Source organism: Nothoprocta perdicaria, unplaced genomic scaffold (assembly GCF_003342845.1).
Source record: "Nothoprocta perdicaria isolate Ctin4 unplaced genomic scaffold, notPer1 scaffold_319, whole genome shotgun sequence".
In the NCBI taxonomy this organism is placed as follows: domain Eukaryota; kingdom Metazoa; phylum Chordata; class Aves; order Tinamiformes; family Tinamidae; genus Nothoprocta; species Nothoprocta perdicaria.
The window spans coordinates 272,930-294,228 of record NW_020455554.1 but is presented as its reverse complement, the minus strand read 5'-3'; the positions used below and the strand labels follow the sequence as shown (position 1 = coordinate 294,228).

General features: G+C 44.4%; 2 protein-coding genes across 2 annotated transcripts in view; one reads left to right on the top strand and one right to left on the bottom strand.

Moving 5' to 3' along the window:
• LOC112950440 (major facilitator superfamily domain-containing protein 1-like) overlaps positions 1–9,330 on the top strand; it is a 10,269-nt gene extending 939 nt beyond the window's left edge. Inside the window, exons 2-13 of the mRNA XM_026042971.1 lie at positions 54–154; positions 1,593–1,717; positions 1,814–1,869; positions 2,642–2,785; positions 2,945–3,103; positions 4,130–4,245; positions 5,003–5,103; positions 7,029–7,140; positions 7,656–7,793; positions 8,057–8,196; positions 8,348–8,459; positions 8,724–9,330. Coding sequence (XP_025898756.1) covers positions 54–154; positions 1,593–1,717; positions 1,814–1,869; positions 2,642–2,785; positions 2,945–3,103; positions 4,130–4,245; positions 5,003–5,103; positions 7,029–7,140; positions 7,656–7,793; positions 8,057–8,196; positions 8,348–8,459; positions 8,724–8,840 — 1,421 coding nt within the window. The 3' untranslated portion in view covers positions 8,841–9,330. The remainder of the gene's footprint in view (positions 1–53; positions 155–1,592; positions 1,718–1,813; positions 1,870–2,641; positions 2,786–2,944; positions 3,104–4,129; positions 4,246–5,002; positions 5,104–7,028; positions 7,141–7,655; positions 7,794–8,056; positions 8,197–8,347; positions 8,460–8,723) is intronic.
• Positions 9,331–13,247: 3,917 nt separating this feature from the next.
• Positions 13,248–21,299, bottom strand: part of JPT2 (Jupiter microtubule associated homolog 2) — an 8,241-nt gene continuing 189 nt past the window's right edge. The window contains exons 2-5 of the mRNA XM_026042961.1: positions 18,007–18,155; positions 17,371–17,513; positions 15,805–15,850; positions 13,248–15,174 (exon numbers count right to left, since the gene is read on the bottom strand). Of these exons, the coding sequence (XP_025898746.1) occupies positions 14,990–15,174; positions 15,805–15,850; positions 17,371–17,513; positions 18,007–18,155 (523 nt within the window). The 3' untranslated portion in view covers positions 13,248–14,989. The remainder of the gene's footprint in view (positions 15,175–15,804; positions 15,851–17,370; positions 17,514–18,006; positions 18,156–21,299) is intronic.

Below are 21,299 nucleotides of genomic sequence, written 5' to 3'. Positions count from 1 at the left end.
GCGGCGCGGCCCGGCTGGGGGCACTGGCGGAGCCGCTTCCCTTTGCCCTGCAGCCGCCTACCGCTTCTCGGTGCTGCTCTTCAACTGCCTGCTCACCTTCGGCTCCTACTTCTGCTTCGACATCCCGGGCGTGCTGCAGGACCAGTTCCAAGGGGTGAGTGCGGCCCCGGGAGCAGCGCTGGGGCTCCGGGAGACCATCGCTCCCCGCCAGACTGGCCTCAAAGTCCAGTTGCGATGGAGGGTGGAAAAGACCCGTGGGCTCTGCAGGCCTCCCAGCTCCCTGCGCCGGCACCGCAGCTCCCGCCGCTGCGGAACAGAGCGATGCTGCGGGGTCATTGGCAGTCCTAGGGATGCACAGGGTGCCAYGGCATCACRCGCTGTCCCTAGGGATGCACAGGGTACCACGGCATCACGCGCCATCCCTCGGAATGCGCACAGTGCCATGATGTCAYGCGCTGTCCCTAGGGATGCACAGCGTGCCACAGCATCACGCGCAGTCCCTAGGGATGCGGAGGATGCCACAGTGTCACGTGTGGTCCCTAGGGATGTGCCGGGTGCCACRACCTCATGCGTGGTTCCTAAGGATGCACAGGGTGCCACGGCATCACACATGGTCCCCAGGGATGCACCAAGTGTCACGGTGTCACCCACCATCCCTAGGGATGCACAGGATGCCATAACATGATGATAAACATGAGCAGTGCTCACAGGCACTGAGAAATGCTCCTCTTCAGGATAGCTGATACCTCAGGATAGCTGCTCTCCAACCTGGAATGACAGGCTCGGGAAAATCTTACCATTTCTTTAAGTCAATCTGTAACTGTTCGGACAGTGGACATCAGGCTAGACTGAGTGCAATTTGTTATTGCTTTACAAATGCTGGGTTAAACAGGAAGAATTTAGGCCAGTATTTATTCCTTGTTACTCCATTGCTTCTGTGGGACTATCGAAGAATAGTCAATCACTTATTTACAGAATAAAGGAGAGGTGATACGTAAAATACATACTCCAGACTCCAGGGAATCAGTGTAGAAACTGCAGTCTCATTTCCTAAGAGGGGCAGATCTTTAGCAGCTGGAAGATCCAGTTTTCCCTTTTCCAGTCCTATCCTGGGGAGATGTTTCTTTTCAATAGCAGAATAACCTCTTTAAATCATTCCAGGGCTACCCCTTTCCTACTGCAAAAAGCTTCATGGCTGTGAACTAAAATGGGGTGCTGTTAAATGCTACCTTTATGTGCTGCTTAAAATTTTATAGTATGTCACGAGGAATCGAAGCAAGCTAAACTGGAAGGTAACAGATCAAATAAATCTCGTTGCGTACTCTTGGCTTTTCTTTTGGTCTGATGTGTGTAGGAAAGCGCTGTGGCCCTGCAGCTCCTGCCACAGCAAAGGACAGAGAAGTTCTGCTGGTCAGGCATTTCTCAGCTGTTGTTCGGGGAGAAGGGACAAGTTCCTAATTCCTGATCATGCAAGTGGGAACTGAGAAATAAAAATCCAGTGAGAAAGAATTGCCATCATCTTTAAAGGGACCTGGGAATGCTTGGGTTTTCCTGTCCACTTTCTAACACGGATTCTTGGACTCGTTTTGCAGAATTTGACCTGCCCCAATGGAACCCATCCTAACAGCACCGGACCAAACAGCACAGTGGSTTGTGTTGAAGGCTTAGGGATGACACCTGCACAGTACAACTTGCTGTATGCCATCTACGCTTGGACGTGAGTCACTTTTCTCCTACTTTGTGTGTGTGCATGAGGGGGCTGGTTGTTTCCTTGAACCAAGCCCCAAATATTTCTGTTCTTGTTTGCTCCTAGAAATGCAGTAGTGGTGATTCTGGCTGGATTCCTGATCGATAAACTGGGAAATCGCTGTAAGTTCTTAGGACTGATCAATTTATTCTTCTACTGAAGTGGTGATTCAGGCTGTTCTGTCAGTGCAAAGGAATGACCAAAGGTTCCTTTGAGTGAGATCTTGTGGGCGTGGGAGAGGAGCTGCAGCTTTGTGTAGCGAGGACCAGGGCTTTAGTGGATTTGCTCTGTAGCTTTTAGTAGGTTTTGCAACTGAGGCCTTTTCATCCTCTGACTGCTGACTTATCTGAATTTACACAGCAGGGCAGTAAACTCGCTTTCCTCTGGCACAGACAGGACAGGATACCTGCCTTGGATGGGACAGGCCGATAGCGTTGTGCTCCCTGCCCCRATGTTTGCTCTGGTGCCTGGAGTCGTCTCGGGCCTGGCAATCCTAACAAATCCAGCGGGGCTCTGTCTCGCRGGTCACGTCTCAGAGACGAGGCGCAGGCAGAGGAAAGGTTTGCTCCAGGCTGCAGTCCGCCGTGGAGCTCGGGGCAGGAATTGCAGCTGTGGAGTCCTTCCTTTCTCTTCTGCCTCGCTTCTGCCTTAGCAGTATATCTTAGTCATTTTAAATATTCCCACAAGTTTCTTTCGTTTTAAATATTCCCACAAATTTCTTACAAAATTAAACAAAACATGTAAGTTGATGGAAGCACTCAGGTTTAACTTGTATTCTGAGGGTGGTTTATTAACTTATTTATTTATTTTTGGTCAAAAAATGCTTTTGTCCTGATTTCAGCATGTCTGTTGAGATTTGCTTTTTTTTTTTTTTTTAAAACCTTTTCTCTCTAGTTGGTGTCTTTGTTTTCTCCCTTCTGACTGTGCTGGGATCGTCGATCTTTGCGCTGGGCTCTCATTTCAAGGGGTCACCATATCTCCTGCCACTGATGCTGACAGGGAGGCTGCTCTTTGGCTCTGGAAATGGATCCCTTACTAGTAAGGAATTCACATTTTGTTTAGACCTCACCAGAGTCACAACATATCTGTATTTTGCCTCCTAGACGCCTCTAGCCTGAGYAGCTCTGTTCATCCCTTCAGTGTAATGCTCCTGGCTAGGTCTGTCTGTTCAAGAGGGGCTTTTTTGCCTTCTCCAAGTTGTGCAGAACCGTATCACAGCCGTCTGGTTCAAAGGGAAGGAGCTGGCACTGGCCTTTGGACTGACCCTCTCATTCTCCCGCCTTGGAAGTGTCCTCAACTTCTTCTTCACCCAGCAGTTTGAGACACGCTTTGGAATACAGTGGACGCTCTGGGGCGGTGAGTTCCTTTGGCTCTTTGGCCTCCTGTCCTCCTGACACTGAACTGTTTAGTTTCTGCATTGCTGCCTGAAAATCCTAACTAAAGCTGTGGTGTTTGCACTGCAGCTTTGTTTCTGCAATATCTCTGTAATATTTTAGCATCTACAGTCAYGAATAACCAGTGTTCAGTGTAGCTTTATTCCAATTGAATGAATGGAAACAATGAGATTGAAATGACAGAGGAATATAATGCACTTGTCCTTCTGTATTTTGCCAGCAAATACCACTGATTTCTGAAATAGTTCTTATATTGGTCTCAGCATAAGTTGTTTTACACAGGGAGCTCTATGTTTTACATACATCTAAGATGTAGATTTAAATTACTGTGGGAAGCAGAATCTGCCAGGTGTCGATCTGTTCTGCAGCTTTCCAAGGCTTGGGATTCTGTCCTGCCTCCTGTGCAGCGAAATGGGAGCCACCCCTAGTGGCAGGGATGATCCAGGGTCACCGTGCAGTCAAGTGGCAGCACTGACATAGTCTGATGTTCCAGAAATGCAGGGAGCCATGGCGTTAGGGAGACCTGCCCTGTGACATGCCTTTTAGGATGATTTTAGGAGTTTTAGAGCTTGCATCAGCCTGGGCTTTTTAAGCATGGAAACCCTACTCTCCAACACAAGTCTTGTAGATTTTCTTTTTTAAAGCAAATGAATCTATGCAGCTTTTTTTTTTGTTGTTTTGTTTTTAAAGCAAATGAAATTAAAAGGCAGGATAAGTAAACACCTTTCAGGCAGGATAATGGTGACTGATGAAAGGCAATAGAATTTAATGGCCAGAGAGCTTGAGGACTGTGCCTGGCAGCTGTGAAGAGGTAAATGGTTCCCCTATCCAGCTGCAGTAGGGAAGGCTGTTAACATCAGGAGAGGCCAGGAAGGTGAGTCACCAGGAAGGTGAGTCGCAGAGAATTCTGCACCTTGAGTGCAATTGCTTCTGTCCCTCAGCTCCCTCCAGTCTGAGGAACTTCCCCGGCCTGCTATGTGTTTTCCAGGTACCCTGCTGTGTGTGCTTGGCTTCCTTTCAGCCATTGCAGTCAGCGTGCTAGATAAAGTGGGCATGAAGCAGCTTGGCTTGGATGGGGTCATCCAGCAAGAATCCAAGAAAGTGGTACGTGGCGCACAGGCAGCGTTTCCCTCTTGGTCTTTGAAGAGCTGAGGTGGGTGACCATGAAATGCACAGTGAGCTGTCAGGGCTGCAGGAGGGCACTAATGGTACTTTGCAAAATCTTGCACAGCTCTTCTTTGAGTCTGAGGATATTGCACCTGCAAGCCGGCAGGCAAATAGAAATTATTTTTTGTTCAGAGTGTATGTATTTCTGGCTTTCCAGAGAGCTGACTCGACACGCTCAGGATGTTACTTCTTCAAGCCACTTAGTCCTTGACTGTAGATGGCTCAATTGAGGATTTGTTTATGGATAAAACCGGGTACTAGCCTCTCTGGAACTGCTTGCCAGGCCACAGGAGCTGAGACAGAAAATAGCTCCCTTCTCATGACAGTTCTCTCAGTAATTTCTGTACCCCAGTATTGTGACTGTAGTTTTACTGTCTTTTCCCTGTATTTCACATAGGAGTTTGCAGTAGGTTCGGAGTAGAGCCTGCTCAGAATAGTTTCTTGCAGCCATAACCTTTAAATATACAAAGAGTTTTTGTTATTTTGTTATTTTGTTACTGAGTGCCATTACAAAAGGGATGCCCTGAAGCCACAGGAGATGCCAAATTTCTCTTAGAGGTGCACAAGCAGCCTTTCTATCCCCTTTTATGTGCTGTTCCTTCTTAAGCCTTTTATGACCTAGCTTTCAGAGGGGACGTCTGTGTGAAAGCGCAGCCTCTTTCCTGCTGAGTGAAGGTGCRTCCTGTCTTTGCAGCGCATCCAGGACGTCCGACGGCTTCCCCTTCGCTACTGGCTCCTGGTCCTCACCATCATGTTCTTCTACAACGGGGTCTTCCCTTTCGTGGCAGATGCCAGGTACTGGCCCTATGGCTGTAGTCCCTCGGACAGATATCAGCCCACAAGCCTTGCAGCTCTTGATTTTCAGCTGTGTGGGAAACAGGCTTGCTCCTGCTGCTCTTGAAACACAAAACATGTCTTTAAGACTCATTTAAAGACTATCAGGACTCTTTGACCTTCTTTTCSTTTCAAAGACGATCCAAGATAAACAAGACTTTTAAAGCAAAGCAAAAGTATCTCAAAAGAAAAAGCTCTATCCAATATTTAAAGCTGTGAACATTGCTAAAGGGAAATAGACTTGGTAGGAGAGGAAGCTCTTTTTTTTTTAATAGCCTGTAGACATTTCCCTTTTGCAATAATCCTGCAAAGTGGCAGCCTTGAGAGATGCTGGGGCTTTAGTTTTACAGACCCCATGCAGTTCTGCCTTGGAGAAACACCACCAAGCTTGCATCAGCCTGGGTTTCTGAGTGAGTAAACCCCTGCACCCCAATGCAAAACCTGCAACCTTCATTTGTTCAGCTTTTTTTTTTTATCAAGTTAAAGCAGCAACCCGCGTGACTGAAACGGGATTGTTGCTTCTGTGCCTGGCTCGGCCGTTAACTCTCATTTTTTGCCTTTCTTGTGTCTGTAAAATGTGGACGATGCATCTTCTAGCACAAAATGATTGTGGATTTTTATACTAGCAAAAGTTCCAGAGAAAAACATGATATTCGGGGGGGAGTATTTCATTAGTGATGTATAGGAAGCCACGCARAAGTCTGAAATGAAGAAGTGTTTTTAACAAACAAGCAATTAGGCTCTTAAAAGTAAAATAAAACATGAAAAATGGCAAGGATCATCAAGATCTGGATGAGCTGAGCAGTCTGTGAGCTGCCTTATCCTTTCAGCTGGAAATAGGGCTTTTCAGTCACACAAACCCCCAACTGTTGCAATTCTGTATGTATTCTGTTGGAGAGCAAAAAATCTGTGCACCAAGTACTGCGTTTTAAACGTCTTTTGTGGCAAGTGATGCCATGCTGCTTCCCAGTGGGAAAAATTATAGTGCCAAGGCTGCTGATGTCTGCTGAATTGTCTATTAGAATAAATCTTCAGGAAATGTGGTCWTGTCTCCTACTTCAGTGACAGCACAAACTATAAAAGCTTAGTTTTAATAATACAATTAGTAACCATGTAAGTAACCAAGCTAGATTTAAATAAATAGAAGATCTCTAAATAAACCAGTGTCTCAAAGCTGTTGAGTTGTGACTATAAGTTCCATAAAGAATTTAAGAATTTATATTGTTCTTGTGCATCCCAAATGCAAAGAGAAGGCTGACATCCTGACAATGAGAACAGAATTTAGTCTGTTTTAGCTGTAGCTAGACCCTTAGCTAGGTCTCCTTAAAGGTGCCAAAGAACAAAAGTGAGAGAGCGAGCGTTCCTGGTACTTTTAACAACTGTTAGACTTAACTGCTGATCTTCTCTGATGGATTGTTTAAGTGTATTTGACCTCTAAATATTTTCTTGCTTCTCAGCATTCTCACTGCACTACTGAGAAGGCCTTCTACCTCTTCAAAGAGAAACACACACACACACACACACACACACACAAAATCAGCCTGTGTGTTTTGGCTGGGCAGTTGCAGTCCTGCTTAGGAGCTGTGCTGATGCAGTTGTGCATATGCACAAATTTAACCTGCAGTTTTACTCTAACTTTGCAAAACAGTCTTGAAAGTGTTGGTTTAAGCTGACAGCTTCTCTATGATGAGTACTAGTAAAAAAGCAAATAAAAACAAACCAGAAAACAAATGACCGGACCTACAAACCAACTGAACTTGTTTGCAAGTCATCCTTTTCAAAACCCTTCCTGTCCATGTGTTTGTGCTTAGACTTATTTTCTGCCAGAGTAACCAGATCAAGAATCCTAATTATGCAATTTTTTTTCTCCTTCCTTTTATTTTTAGCAAGTTTATCCAGGATAAATATTCTGGCTACAGTCAGCAGGCAGCTGCTTATATCGCTGGGGCAGTGTACGACAGCTCCCTTGTTCTCTCTGCAGCGGTTGGCATATTAATTGTGAGTATGCTCATAATTAATTGTGGAACAGAAGTGCAAGAGCTCACTTGCTGAAAATTAACTGTTTGTGTCTGAGCTCTTTTTTTTTTCCCTTGGAAAAGGCATTTCCAAATGCCTTTGTTATCAACCCTACACCCAGAATTTCACCTGTTGTTGCCAAACAAGCAGGTCTGTCATTCCTTGCAACCTGCAAAGTGTTTTTCTGTGTGAAATAAATTAGAAGATATTAAGTTAACCTCTTTTCCTTCCATTCCCTAATTCTGCTSTGGTTGCACACAGTATGGTCCCGAACCTGGGGAAATGGCTGCATGTTGTCCTGAAGCCTGARACTGGTATAGAAAGGGATCCAGATAAGGTTGGCGGGTGGATAGGAAAGGGCAACTCACACCTGAGCAGTCCCTGTTTTGTCCAACTCTGCATCTCCTTATTTCCGTAACTGCAAGGATACAATTGTGTCTTTCCTGTGGGAATGCAGAGATCCCTTTTAAGAGGCCTTTCTCTGTTTCCCTCGCCAGGATTACGTTGGACTGAGAGGCATCTTTGCTGTGGGCTGTGCGGCGCTTACTCTGCCAGTCTTCGCTCTCCTGGCATTCACGTTTGTCCCCCCACTAGTGGCTACCATCTGGTTGGGGATTACTTACTCCTTTGCTGCTGTAAGTTCACAAACCACCCTGCTTTAGTCGTGGTTCGTGGCTGTGCCCATTCTGCAGGCTGCCTGATACACACTACCTTAAGCTGCCAGAAAAGGCTTGGGAAGGGGCAAGAACCTGTGGCTAGGCCGAGGAGGATAAATGGCAGGCTGCTTTAGGGGAAGACATGGATGTTTGTTTAGTGGGCGTAATTATTTTTTAAAACTGATGACTATCTAATGTCTTTAAATTACGCTTAATTCCTGCCTTTACGCTGCCCTTCCCAGGCTAGTATGTGGCCATCCATACCACTTGTGGTGCCTCAAGCAACATTAGGGACTGCAATGGGACTAGCAACTTCTGTGCAGATGGTTGGCGTTGGCCTTTCTAACCTCATTGTTGGACACATTCTAGGGACGAAGTCCAGGTGAGAGGCTTTTCCTGCTTTTTGTCAAAGTAGAGACCGTTCGTGGTGCTTCAGGGGAGTGGTGTGAAATGTAAACAGTCTTTTCGCAACCTGAAGCTGCAAGTAATGTCGTAAGAGTCATGAAGTGATGAGTTATTTATTTATTTTTTAGTGAATTAAAGATCCCACTGTGGCGCTGGCAGCAGATGATGATCTTTATGTTGGCCAACACTATTGCATGTATTGTTGCTTCTGTTAGCCTCAATGTGGTGGACAAGAAGCAGGTAAGTGTGACAAAAGGTGAAAAAGGCCTTGTGTGAAGTTTTTCTTTGTGATTGATGTAATATAACAGCTGTTAGATATGTTTACAATTAATTCTCCCACCACAAAAATAAGACTGCATAAAACATCTGGTAAAATACTGATGTGGTGTGTGCTGGTCTCTCCTAGTAGCAGGCTCTGGGCAGCTGTAGTGTTGCGGGAGAAGGTGTAGGTGGACAGGAGAACCAGTGTCCTTCCAGCCACTGACTGTGTCTGTGCCCCTCCAGGGAGGAACGCTGAACCGGACGCGGAAGGGAGCACCCACGGAGCAGGAGGAGAGACAGGGAGCAGATCAGGCACCGCTCCTGGAGGATGACACCAGGAATGAAGGCTCCAGCGGCTGATCCTGCTGCAGTGAGAGAAGAGGGATGGCTGCCAGACACAGTATTGATCATTTCTACTTGAAAGGGAATTTTTAGCCTGTGCATTTTAAACATTCTTAAAGAGAAACCTCGTTCTGTCATCCGTTAAGATCTGTGAAGGAAATTGTCTGCACAAAGGGAATGTTTTCGGTTCTCTGTGTCTGGAACACAAGTGGAACAGGCCTGAGACACTATTTTTGGTGTTCTCTGCCACAGAGAAACCCGCAGGAAAGGCTTTTAAGTAMCACCACCCCAGTAAGTAAAATTAGCCAAATATAAGCATGTTCATAAGCTGTTAGATAGTTTCTTTAAACTTTTTTCAATCTTGCATTAAAATTGTCCCCAGGAGGGGCACCTGGCTGGACTGCTGCTGATTCTCAGCCTCAGGCCTTCTGCCTGCGCAGCAGCAGCAGCAGCAGCAGCAGCAGCGCGCTCTTCCGCACGCTCATAGTCCAGCCATTGCCACAGATCAGCAGTCTTCCAAATTAGATATGCATACAATTAACACTTGAGGCAGGAGTCTGAGACTAAGTTACTCAAATTATCAGCTTTCACATGTGTAGGCATATCTTATTTGCTAATTTACTAGAAATGCTTCCGTAAGGCACATCTTCATTTGCTCTCAAAAGCAGGTGCAGTTCTGATCTCCAGTTGGCTTTTCAACCAGGTTAGTCTTAAGTCATAAATGCCAAAGCTTACTTTATTGAGCCTTTCTGCTATGCAATCTCACAGAGTGTTTACAAAAACATAAAGGATGCTTTAAGAATGAAGTAAAYGTTAACATAGCCAAGTACAAGCAGTAAATTACTACAAATTTCAGAGAGAAACTCTGTTCAAGATGTTTTCAGTTTACTAGCATTTATGTTAGAAGTAAGGTAGGTAGTGACAGCATCCACATGGCTTTGGTGGTTATGAAAGAAGACACGTCTTCTCTTTTAGAGAACTTTGCTTTAAAATAACTTAAAGCAAGTTGATCATCTAGTGAATCCATTTCCTCGTATAGACAATTAAAGGATTTCTCTCARGCATTCAAATGGAGCTGAAACTTGGAGGTGGAGTGAGAAGTCAAATAGCAAGTCCCACATAGCTGCTTATTCACTGATTAAACAGTACTAGATAAGCTAGGTAAGTACTTGTCCTTTTTGTGTGATGCAGATAGAGAAATCTGCTTTTGTTTAAAGCTTCCTGCAAGCTTTCAGCATTTATACCTGCTACCCGACCCTGGTGTTTTCACTGGACTAGTACATGAGACCAATGGTATTTTTTTTCCTAGATTGTTGTTTTTGTTTTTTTTCTTCCTAGAAAACTCCCAGCTGAATTTCCAGCTATGTTGCTTTTGTGTGCCAGATCCTATGACCACCTGGTTTAAAAGCAATGCCTACTGCTGCAGCCAGCCTCCTTGGCAGGTAATCCTGAGCTTCATGGGTTTATAGAGCAGCCCCATGCCGCTATGGCCGCCCTCACAAGGGTTGTTCTTGTGCTGGGATTGCCCCCAGAAACCCTGTATTTTGTGTGTTGTGGAGAAGCGCCAATCCTGCTCTTCCTCATCTGCCATCCCAGGATTGAATTCCCTCTTAGAAGAAACTTTATACTGCTTTTTTGAAGGGGTGTGATAGAGTGCCCTTAAACCTGCCACTGCTTCTCAGTGCTCCTGAAACTCCAGCCTTGGAAGCCTCCCAGGTTTCCTTCAGTTTTATGACATGGACACAACTTACTTGACTACGAAGTTTTTTGACAATATCTGTGCAAAGTGAAGGCAGTCTTCATTTATTTATAAACCTTTTCATATATTCTAAAGACAAGCAAATTGTAGTGGYCCTCAAGCCGGTGGCTCTTAGCCCATTTTTGGGTTAGGCTGATTAAAGGAACAGTGTCAGAGCCTCTAACAGGGGTGAGCTGCTCCTGCAAGGCTGCTCGCGTCTTAAAGCTCACACTAAGAAATCTTGAAGCTGACATAACTACAATGAGGAGGTAGAGAATAAAGTTTCCTGTAACAGCACCTAATAATCTGTATTAAGGAATATGAAGGAGTTCCTCTTGCTCCCTTTTAACTACTTTTTTCATTAATTACTCCACTGCTGACAAGACAGCTACCTGCACTTTTCCTGTCCTCTAGCTTCTTGCTTAACAGCTGTTGCTGGGGTGCCAGAGATCACTGCTGAGAGACCTTCTAGAAAGTCATCGCACTTCCCCACGCTGAGCATGCCAGGAAGATTAAAGAGTGGCATTCATGAAGGCCAGAGTGCTGTAAGAAATGGAAAGCAGCAATCAGTTAGTCAAGGTTTAATTTCCATGGTGCCACCGTGATCATTTATCTGGGTAATAAAAATCACCCTTTCCTGAGCCTCGGGCACCCCTGGAAGCGGAAAGAGCTTTTGCTGCCCCATTCTGGCACAACTTTCTGCTGTGTAAAGCACAGCAAGAAACAGCTCTTGAAATACAAACTGACAGCTGAAAGGGAGCTCAGGCTCAGGCAATTTGCAGTAGCAGTCTGCACTACGGTGCTTTAATTCTGGTACATTCTCCCAGGAAACATGCTAAGCACTTTTATAGAGCATGTGCTATGAAACAGTGCAAGAAAAGACATCATCATCATGAAGAAACTGGCACCGTATTAAGATCTTRGTTCAGGTAGACCACTACGCTTACAATAAACAGCTCTGCCTTAGAGCGGGTTAACAAGATGAAAGGTTGCAACTGAAAGAAAAGGAAAGTTGGACTCGAGAGGATAAAATTTACCCCCAAAATAAATAATCAGATACAGAATTTCATCAGAGCCTCAAGCAAAATTCCTTAAGAGACAGATCAAGGGAACGAAATGCTGGGTGGCCAGTTGGCTCCAGTATAGCGCTGAAGATGCGGGTGAGCACCCCACATACCTTCACAGGGAGATACCAAACTGTTCYCAGTAATATAAAGATTGGACAGGTAACAGGATACTCAGGCTTCTCTGCAGCCCTGTGACATTGCATACAAGCAACTGCAAGAATTATTCAGTTGTCTTGGAATTAATAGGAAATTCACAAAAGCAGATACTTAGTTTGTAGAGAATTGTGTCCCTAGAATCTTATTTTAAGACAAGGTTCTCCCATTAGACAAGTTGCAAGAATGAGTTTCAGATATTCCATGTCTGATCAACCTCCATAAGTAATTCAAAAAATCAAAAAAAGAAAAAAAAAMCAACTTTCATACAGTTTTCAGTAAACTCAGATAGACCTTCCTCATTAAAAAAAAATCTCTTTTGCAGCAAAATCTCTTGTTTAGTGTGGGTTATGCAGTGATCCAACAAGCATTTGCTTGAAAGAAAGGTGCTGCATAGGAGCATCAGCCTTAGCAGTGGAACCGCGTGCTGATCTGGGCTAATTGGGTTGATAGGGATCAGAATGGGCGACACCACCCTGCAGCTGGTCTGTTCTGAGCACACTGTGGCCTCGTGCTAGACAAGCACGGTGGCAAAGTCAGGGACTAAGCAGCAGCGAGGCCTAGAAGCGCTCCCCCCTGTTGCGTAACTGATCTGGTGTATTTGTGGTTCCCTCTGCCCTGCTGCCTCAGATGGCTGGCGCACAAGAAGCGTACRCGCTTACCAGAAGTGTTGTGAAGAGGTGGGGATATCACTTCTTAAACAGGACATCCTCCTTTGGAGGTGACTTTAAACATCTGAATGCTTCAGTGTGTTTACAAGATGCGTGGAGCGCAGTAAGAGCATCCCTGCGCTGTGTGAAGCAGAACAGAACGTCACCCCCAGCACGGCCGCACGTGGATCAGAAGGGCCTGCCCTTCCTCTTCGCCCCTCACACTCCTCAGGGAGGGCAGGCGCTCGTTCCTCGAGCTGCCCCAAGGAGCTTGCACATCCAGAGCATAACACCAGTGTTTCTTCTGATGAAACAGGCTATGGATCTATTAATAACAAACAGGCGTATACAGCACGTGGTGGAATAACAAAATACAGAGGTTTATTGACAAATTCACCATTCAAGAGTTGATTTCCAATCCCCTTCTGCCCCTTGTTTAGGGAAAAGAAGGGTTCTTATCAAACTTGATGAGTTGAAAATAGATTCCGAAGAAGGAAATGCAAGAACATGATTACACTTTAGCTAATTTAAGGCCCAGCTGGAAGTTGCTGTTCAGAAGACAGGCACTGTAGCCAATGCACATCAGCATTTCTATCTAACGTTCAAGGCCCTAAATGAAGCCAAGTCTAAAGTGGGCACTGCAGCACTAATTACAGCTAAACTCTTCCATGAACACGCTCTTGACTTGTCGATCTGGTTACCTGTTAAAACCCTGTCAGCACCGAAACACATTTGAAAGACAGAAACCTCTGGGACTTGGCCAGACTCGAGGTCAGCTGGTAGGAAACACACATTGAGAAGCAACGTAGCTCCAGAATGGGGCTGCAGCTGGGATATTCTCCCGGGGGACAAACAACAGGGAGCTCCACATCTATCTGACAGGTACAAAGGCATTGACATTTCTGCTTTCCAGGGACATTTCTACCCTCCTGCTGCCACAAAGTACTTTCACACATTGAGAAGGCAGATAGGTCTTCATGCAGGCACCTAGCAGGGGCCAAGCAGAGCAGTCCAGCAAGCTCTGCACTCAGGATGATCAGCACCTGGCCCAGCCATGGTCCCCTCTAAACAGGAACAGTTTTAGGGAGCTAGAGAAGCAGTAAATACATGCAGATAAGGCCACTTGTTCTTTGGTGTAATTGAACAACTCCTGTTTTGATATGTCAGATTTAAAAAGTCACCATCATATACGCTGAGCAGTCTGAGCAGCTAACGTTAACATTCAAGTATGAGAGCTCAGTATGCTCAAAGTACATTCAGAGAGTTAATGTGGGAGCGACCCTCCCCAACACACAGTTTGCGAAAAACTACGCACATCTTCGAAACATGATTTAAGGTAGCCAGCATGCCCAAAGGGTCTGTATTGCTAAAAATCTTTGTGCGACTAGGACAGTGTACAGAACGTATCCAAACAGCTACAGCCATGGCTTGGGGATAATCTGAGTTGCTCTCACCCCACACCAACCAAATTCTGAGGCAATCAAAGGCAAAGGTAAGGCCGACTAAAGACACAAGAATTCACTAACGGAGTCAGCACAGACGAACAAACAAAAAATTGCACTGTGGTGAAGACAGTCAAACAGTCCTGGCTTCTGCAGGGCTCCAAGGCAAAGCCCCTGCAGAAGCTAAGGCATTTCCATATAGGCAGGTCAAAGCTAACTAGACACCTCCGTTCATTCTCCATGGTACCTGGATAAAGTTGCTGCTATTCAAAGACAACCATAAAGCTTCTATTTGYACCCAAATCATTACCGAGAAATCTTCAAGCACTCTACCAGGATTTCCAAATAAAAGTCTTCTAGAAGCACTTACATGATATGGTCTATCAGACTGATCTTACCCTTTGTCAATGGCTACTAGTAATCGGCAGATTACTGAAGGCAGCAGAAAGATCTGCGAATAGGAGAGGAACACCAAAATATTCACTAATGCATAATGGCTTCTGACAGTATAAAAGAAAATTTCATAGTGTTTTGTCCTTGTTTCAGCAATCATGTACTCTGGAGGAGGAAGGAAGGAGAAAAACAAGCAAACACTAAAGATGTTCAAGAACACAACAGGACTACTTGTCCCAGCGGAACATATTTACATTAAAGTGACTGCAAATCAACTCGCATCGAGAAACTACCTTATTTTGCCTAGAGAAGAGCATTGGCTATGCTGTGCTTAAGACTATTCCTGACTCAGCCTCCAGGTCCCTACCCACTCACAATGTTTTACACACGGAAAAGCCTGACTCCACAAGGGCATCCCAAGTCACTAGCTAGCTATGAATCTAAATCTGAAGAACTCACGACAAAGCAGCGATTTTTTCCACGACGTTACACTAATGTCCCTCTTCACCACCCACCCATGCAGCCTGATACTCTTCCACGTGTCCCCCTTCCACCCCCTGCCCCAGCCCTCCCTCCCCAAATTGTCAGGTTATCCTTCCTACGCATTTTGGCATAACCCTCATACATCTGCCTTAACAATCTGTCCACAAGCAATAGTCTCCAAACTGACCTCACAACCACAGACAAGAGTTTCTGTGCAGACTCAGTTAGTGAACAGCTGTCCCTAGTAGAAGGCAATGCTGGATTTCCCCCCGGGGGGATTGAGAACTTTGTTGTGCGAGCGCGGCCTTGGCCCTAATCTGGGCTCGTGATTGTCTAGCTTGGGTTCTGGTTCCTTGAGTCGCTCCTCTTTGCCCACATCTTTTTTCTCGCCTCCACTTTCCAGTTGAGATTTGTTGTTTTCTGTAGCTGAATTTAAAAAAAAAAAAAAAAGAAAAGCTTGTTACTCTCTAGTAGTACATCTTACATCCACAGCACACTAAAAATAGTTTCTCAGAGCCTCTTCACTTTTCCTGCAAGGCTGAAGGGCACAAGGACAAATCTCACTTCTCCATTTCCCTTCCTTGAGCACTCCGTACGTTCCACGTTACTTCAGCCCTTTCTGATAAATGGGAAATGCAGCGTGCCTACGACTGCTTTCACACAAGCTCCAGGGCAATACTGCCATCATTCTTGCAACACTGGTAACTAGAGCAGTGTGCTGTGCACTGAAGTCAGCTACTTGGTGCTTACAAAATACTGCAGGCCAAAATTGCACATTTGAAGGAAGCAGCAAGGAGAAAGGAGCAATGTGACAGGAACTTTTTCTGTTTATRCAGATTCCATCCATCCATCAATGTAAGAGAACTGTTTCCCAGAATTCAAATTGTAGTTTGGCTTAATCAAAAATTCATTCAGTTACATTATCCTAAACATCAGCTAAGGCTTATRTAAGTCTTAATATAAATCTTATATTTTTAAGAGGAAGCACAAGCAAGGCAAACTCCTCCTTAGCTAACATCTCAAAAAACAGCAGAGAAAATGGTTTCTCTTGCTAACCTTCTAGCTTCTTTGGTGTTTCATCTTCTTTCAAGACAATGTGATCCTGCAATAAAAAATAAAAACTTTCTTAGTACTTGGCATTTCTCAAACAGCCACTCTGTCACAAAGTCCTCCAAGTCTTGCTTTGTTTCTGATCTAATGACTTAAAACTTTAGTTTTTGAGCAATCAGAAGCCTTTTAAGACCATTTTTTTCTAGTCACCCTAATTAGTTGTCAGAAACACATGGCAGTACTTCAGTAAAGCTTTCATGTTTTTTCACTCATTAAGTTCAACTTGCAGTAGTTGTTGCAAATAGGCAATCTCCCTTTCTACCTCTACATTTACAATTATTCTTGCTAAATTCACTGGAATTTCCAAAGTGCTGTCCTCCGTCTAGCCAGGAGTTCCTAGGAACTAAGATGTTACATTAAAAAAAAAAAATATATATATATATATAGAGAGAGAGAGAGAGAGAAAAGCAAGACAATTAAACAGAGACCACACAATAAGGAAATAACAAATAAAACAAAACTCCTTCCTAACTCTAAAAGCGCTACTCCCCCAAAACCCAGCTCCTGGAGTCTTTTGTTTCTCTCAAGATTTGAATCTCCCAAAATATTCTGAAATCTATTAAAAAAAAAAAAAAAAAGAGGGGAAAAGAGGAGAGAAAAGGAGTCAAAATGGACTAACAGCTTTACCCTAAAACCCCAGGAGAAAAGCGGCTGACACTTCTTTTTGAAATCAAGTCTGCTGAAAAAGCCCCCTGATGCTAAGTTTTGGAAATGCTTGACGTTATAAGGAACGCTGTCAACATGGGAGCTACTCACTTAATAGTATGCATTTAGTGCAAGGCAGAAGTTTACAAGACAGATATAGGGCATTTAAATACAGAAATAATTGGCAATGTTTCCTCCTGTTTAAAAAAAGAAAGAGGGAGAGAAATAGCTATACTCGCTTATAAATTYATACAGCCCAGTTCTAAGACTGGCAGATAAAATCTGATACAGTGACAAATGCTTGTGTCTGACCTCAGAAATCCAAGCACATGCTGCACCTGAAACTCAAGGCTGATCTTTAAACGAGCTTTTTCACTGCTGATCAGTGCGCTTTCCTGTTGAATGGGGATACACGTATTAGACACATGAAGAGGAGAGCCAATTCACACACACATTTGTGATGGTAACTCACTGACGCAGGTGTCGAGATCTCCTCTGCTGAACCGCAGAACAAAGAGCTATCTCTTGCCTGCTGAAGCCAACAATCCTATACGTCTCTTGGCTGCGAGTCAAGAGCTACAGCTGTACTTGGGGCTGAAACCCTTTGGCCTTCATTATTCTTACGCATCCACAACATAATTAATAGTTTTGCTGCAGACGATGGAGCTCACAGAAAGCTGATACACAAAAGATAAAAAGCTGGCAAAAAAGAGGCCTCAGGAATAACACTGCCTAATTTGAAGTTACAATATGCATAATTTAGGCCTCTCATCTTAAAAAGATTACAGGTGTTGCGTCACTGACAAGACTGTATGATGATTCATTGAACCACTAGCCTCGTTTGACAGTGAAAAGAAGTACAAATACCTTAGGCTTGTTTGGATGTGCTCGCACAACACTGGTAGATACCGGAGACCCGAAGATATCGCTCGTCTTCCCACCAGGTGGGTTTACGCGCGGTCGAGGCTGCGCCAAACTGGGATCCTCAAAAATGCCACTCTCTTTACCCCCTGCAAGGTGGTAAGATTTTTGTTCTAGATAACTTAGTTTACTACCCTATAACAACAATAATAATAATAAAAAAGAACATTTGAGGACTTTGARGACCCTACTGCCTCAAAGGGCAGACTTAAGCAGACTTACTTCTGCTTATCCGGAGCTACAGCTTAAAATCCTTCACAACAAGAATTCACCAGAAAATCTGAAATTCACAGCTGTATTTCGCGCACTAACTGATGACAGAACTCTAGCAATKGAAGCAATTTCCGTCATCATTTCCTAGACTTCAATACTAGGAAAAACTTTTAGCAAAGATGAAGTACTAAAACGTCTGTGAACGTGCAGATTGTTCACATATATCCTCCAAAGTGTGAAGAGGTTTAGTGCCCAAGCAGTGCATTTGTAAAATGTCATTTAGAAAAGACAGATTGCAGTAAGGGCACAAAACCAGCACTGTTCTGCAACTCAGGGCCTCRCCACCCTGGGGAAGGCGGCTGCTCTTACCTGGTGGGTTTGTTCTTTTTGGAATGTTCTGCGGTTCTTCAGATGCTCCGAAGATATTAGATGCCATCCGGTGTGGCCTGCTGGAAGAAGAAACTTCTTCTGCATTGCCAAAGAGATTACTAGAACCACCTCCTGGGGGCTTCAGGACCCTACAAAGTAAAATGAGAGAAGCAAGAAATTAAAATTTATTTGAAAATTTAGAGCTATAGAGCTCTCTATCATGTCCCTTCCTGTTCCTCCTGCACATTACAATGAAATACTCCAGCTGGAACATACCTAAGGTGATTTTAAGTCTATGAAGTAACTATTTTTCAAAAGATTCCTAACTCMGGGTTTCCAAGTTTATAGAAATATTGCCAGCTTCCTAGGCAGTAAACTTGACTACCATGTTATCTGGGATTACTTGAAACAGTTACAGCATAACAAAACCCTCAGAACAACTGGCTCATCTCCTGCTGCTTCTGTACCACCACAGATAAAACAAGACCTATGACTCAGGTTAGTATTTTAAAAATAACCACTATAGCATCAGACTTTTTCCTAAACTTCACATACTGATTTAGTTATACAAAGCCAGCAGCTTGTAAATAAAAGCAAACAATGCAGCCAGAAGGTGTCCAACACTAAAAATCTGCTAGCTTCCACCATCAGTTTACCCCTTATTCAGCTGCTCTAGAGCTTAGGATGAAAAGGTGGAACCACCAAGCAGCCAAATGTTTAGTGGTTAAGGTGCATTAAGACTACAGCTCTTCAACAGATGYATATCAAATATATCCTCCATTCTTATTAGGATCCAACACAATTGGGCCAACTTCTCAAAAACCTACTTAAAGTTGGTCTTGCCCTTGAGTTTAGAGCTATCACCTATGCCTTAGTCAGCAGCCTTCAGGTCCTATCCTGAAAGGAATCAGAAAAATACGAGGAAGGGATGCATGCTGATGTATCAGCTATGAACTTCAAAGTCCCGTCTACTTCTTGACCAACTGCCCACAAATGTAGCTGAGCAGAGTTTGGCCTTTTCTAACCTGAACTCCTAATCTGAGCCCTAAACTAAACTTAGCTTTAGTTCAAGCAACACATTTATAAACTGCATGAACTTCATCTTGCTCTAGAGGAGCAGAAGCTGGGTGTCGGCATAACCAAACCAAATAACAGCCCCCTACAAAGATGCTGATTTAATTAGCTCCATTAGTTTGAGGGAATAACTAGTTGTTCAGCAAGGAAGGTAACTGTCTTGTCCACTGCATAGATGAGATCAAATTCGATGTAGTGTTCAGCACACTCTAGGCCAAACAATGCTATACGGATTTCTTTGTATTTTAGAAAGCCTCAGTTTGCTATTAAAACATCACATAGTATTTTTGATCATTCAGGATAGTCCAGGAACCATAAAAAAAAAGGTAACTAGAATATTTAAATTTTGGAGATAGAAAAGGCAAGAGCAAACAAATAAGAGCGTTTTGAGACGGGATTGTTAAGAAAGTACCCCTACTACTGTCCTCAAATCCTGAAAGCAGTTTCTGACTTCAGACATTCTTTTCTATTATTTATGCTTTTACTCTTTGTTGAGTTAATCTAGGAATACTACTAAAATGACTGMAGAGAAAAATCAGTCTGTGCAGATGGAGTTTTTTAGCAGAGATTCCTTGCAGTTACCATCCTTCTTAACACAGGCCAGAAACATAGGTGGAAACAGGGGAACAAAATTTGACAAGTTTTTTGCTTTAAGGAAAACAATCACACGAACCAAATTTCTTTTAGTTTTTGCAACTTGATTCTTGGGTTTATGATTATTGCAAGAAAAAAAAAATCCAGGGAAGCTTCATGTAAGATTAAAACTCTTGATTACTCAGATGTTTAAATATCAAGAGAAATGTAACATGAGGGTTAATCTTATGTCATCCTCACTTTTTCAGCTCAGTGTCAATACAACCCAAACCCAATGCTGCAAGAAACAAAGATGACAACTTTTGAAGACAAAAGTGGAGATGTTTGAGAGGCGCTTGGGAGCAGCAGATACCAGCAGTTTCTGCACGCATTACCCAAAAGAACGCCTGGAATCYGCACACAAACTAAGTGGATTTGTCTCCTTGGTTTCTGGAGCTTCCAGTCGCGAGGAACCTCCCCAATCTGCCAGAACTGAACTCTTTGATGTAGCGACAGCAGGTCTATAAAATGCTAACCAATGCAAAGCCAGGCAATTAAATAATTCATGAGAACTACAAAAAGCACCTCAGGAAGTTGAGCAATCAGCTCTTCCTCTTATGACAGCAGAGAGGACAGGGCTGTGTGTGCCAGCCAGCCTCGTGGCGGGGCCGGGAAGCGCTGCCGACTCCTCCTGCTCCAAACTTCCCTCGTCCGAGAAGGGAGCGCGACCCAAGGGTTTGCTGCCCTGGGAATAAAATGCACTGACTGCTCCAGCATGATAAACCAGATCAGCCAACACGGGCTGTGCCAGCAGGACACGAGGGCGTTTTGCATAAAAAGTCATTTACCTGTGGATGGGTATTACATAGATTTACATACACCAAGGGTTTTTGTGTCTTCTACCTGGGGAGGCTGGATGCTCTCCTAGTGCTGGGGGAATCCTCTGAGCCTCTTCAATCCTGTCTGCTACCCTCCATCTCCCCCTCTWGACCCTGCTCCTCCGCCTCCCTCCCCGGGTCTCCTGCCTCCAACTCCCTGTCACTCCCGCGCTCCCCTTTCCCTCCTCGGTCCCCATCCTTCTCCCCTCGCTACTTCCATCCCTCTTGCTGCCCCTGCTCCTTTCTCCCCCTCTTCCCTTGCTCCTGTTCCCTCTTTGTGCGACCCAAATAAACCTAAGCATCTAAATTAATCCAGCAAAGTATTTCTTGGCTCTATCACTGTACACAGCAACTGGATGACTGAAGAGTCAACTCACTGGGTGATTACTAAGCCATGCCTTCCATTTAGAGTATTTTTTAACATTATTTATTCWTAACAACTATTTCCCTGTGTTGTGGGGATATAGAAGGGTACAACATTTACTTACTGCTTTATTTAAAAGATTTCACCAGAATTATGAAGGTTCACTATTATTTTTTCCCCTCACTTCTACAGCTTTTAGCGGTTGTTGGGGATTCTGAATTAAGAAGCGAGCCTAATCCCAGGGACTTCACCACCTCAAGAACGGCAAAGGGATCTCCCTTGTCAGCAAACAAACCCGCGCTGGGAGACCGGGCAGCAAGAGCGACAAAGGAAACGGCGCGGGGCCAAGCCCCGCTGCTGCCCAGCCCGGCCCTCGGCGCGGGGCCCTCGCCAGGGCGGCCCAA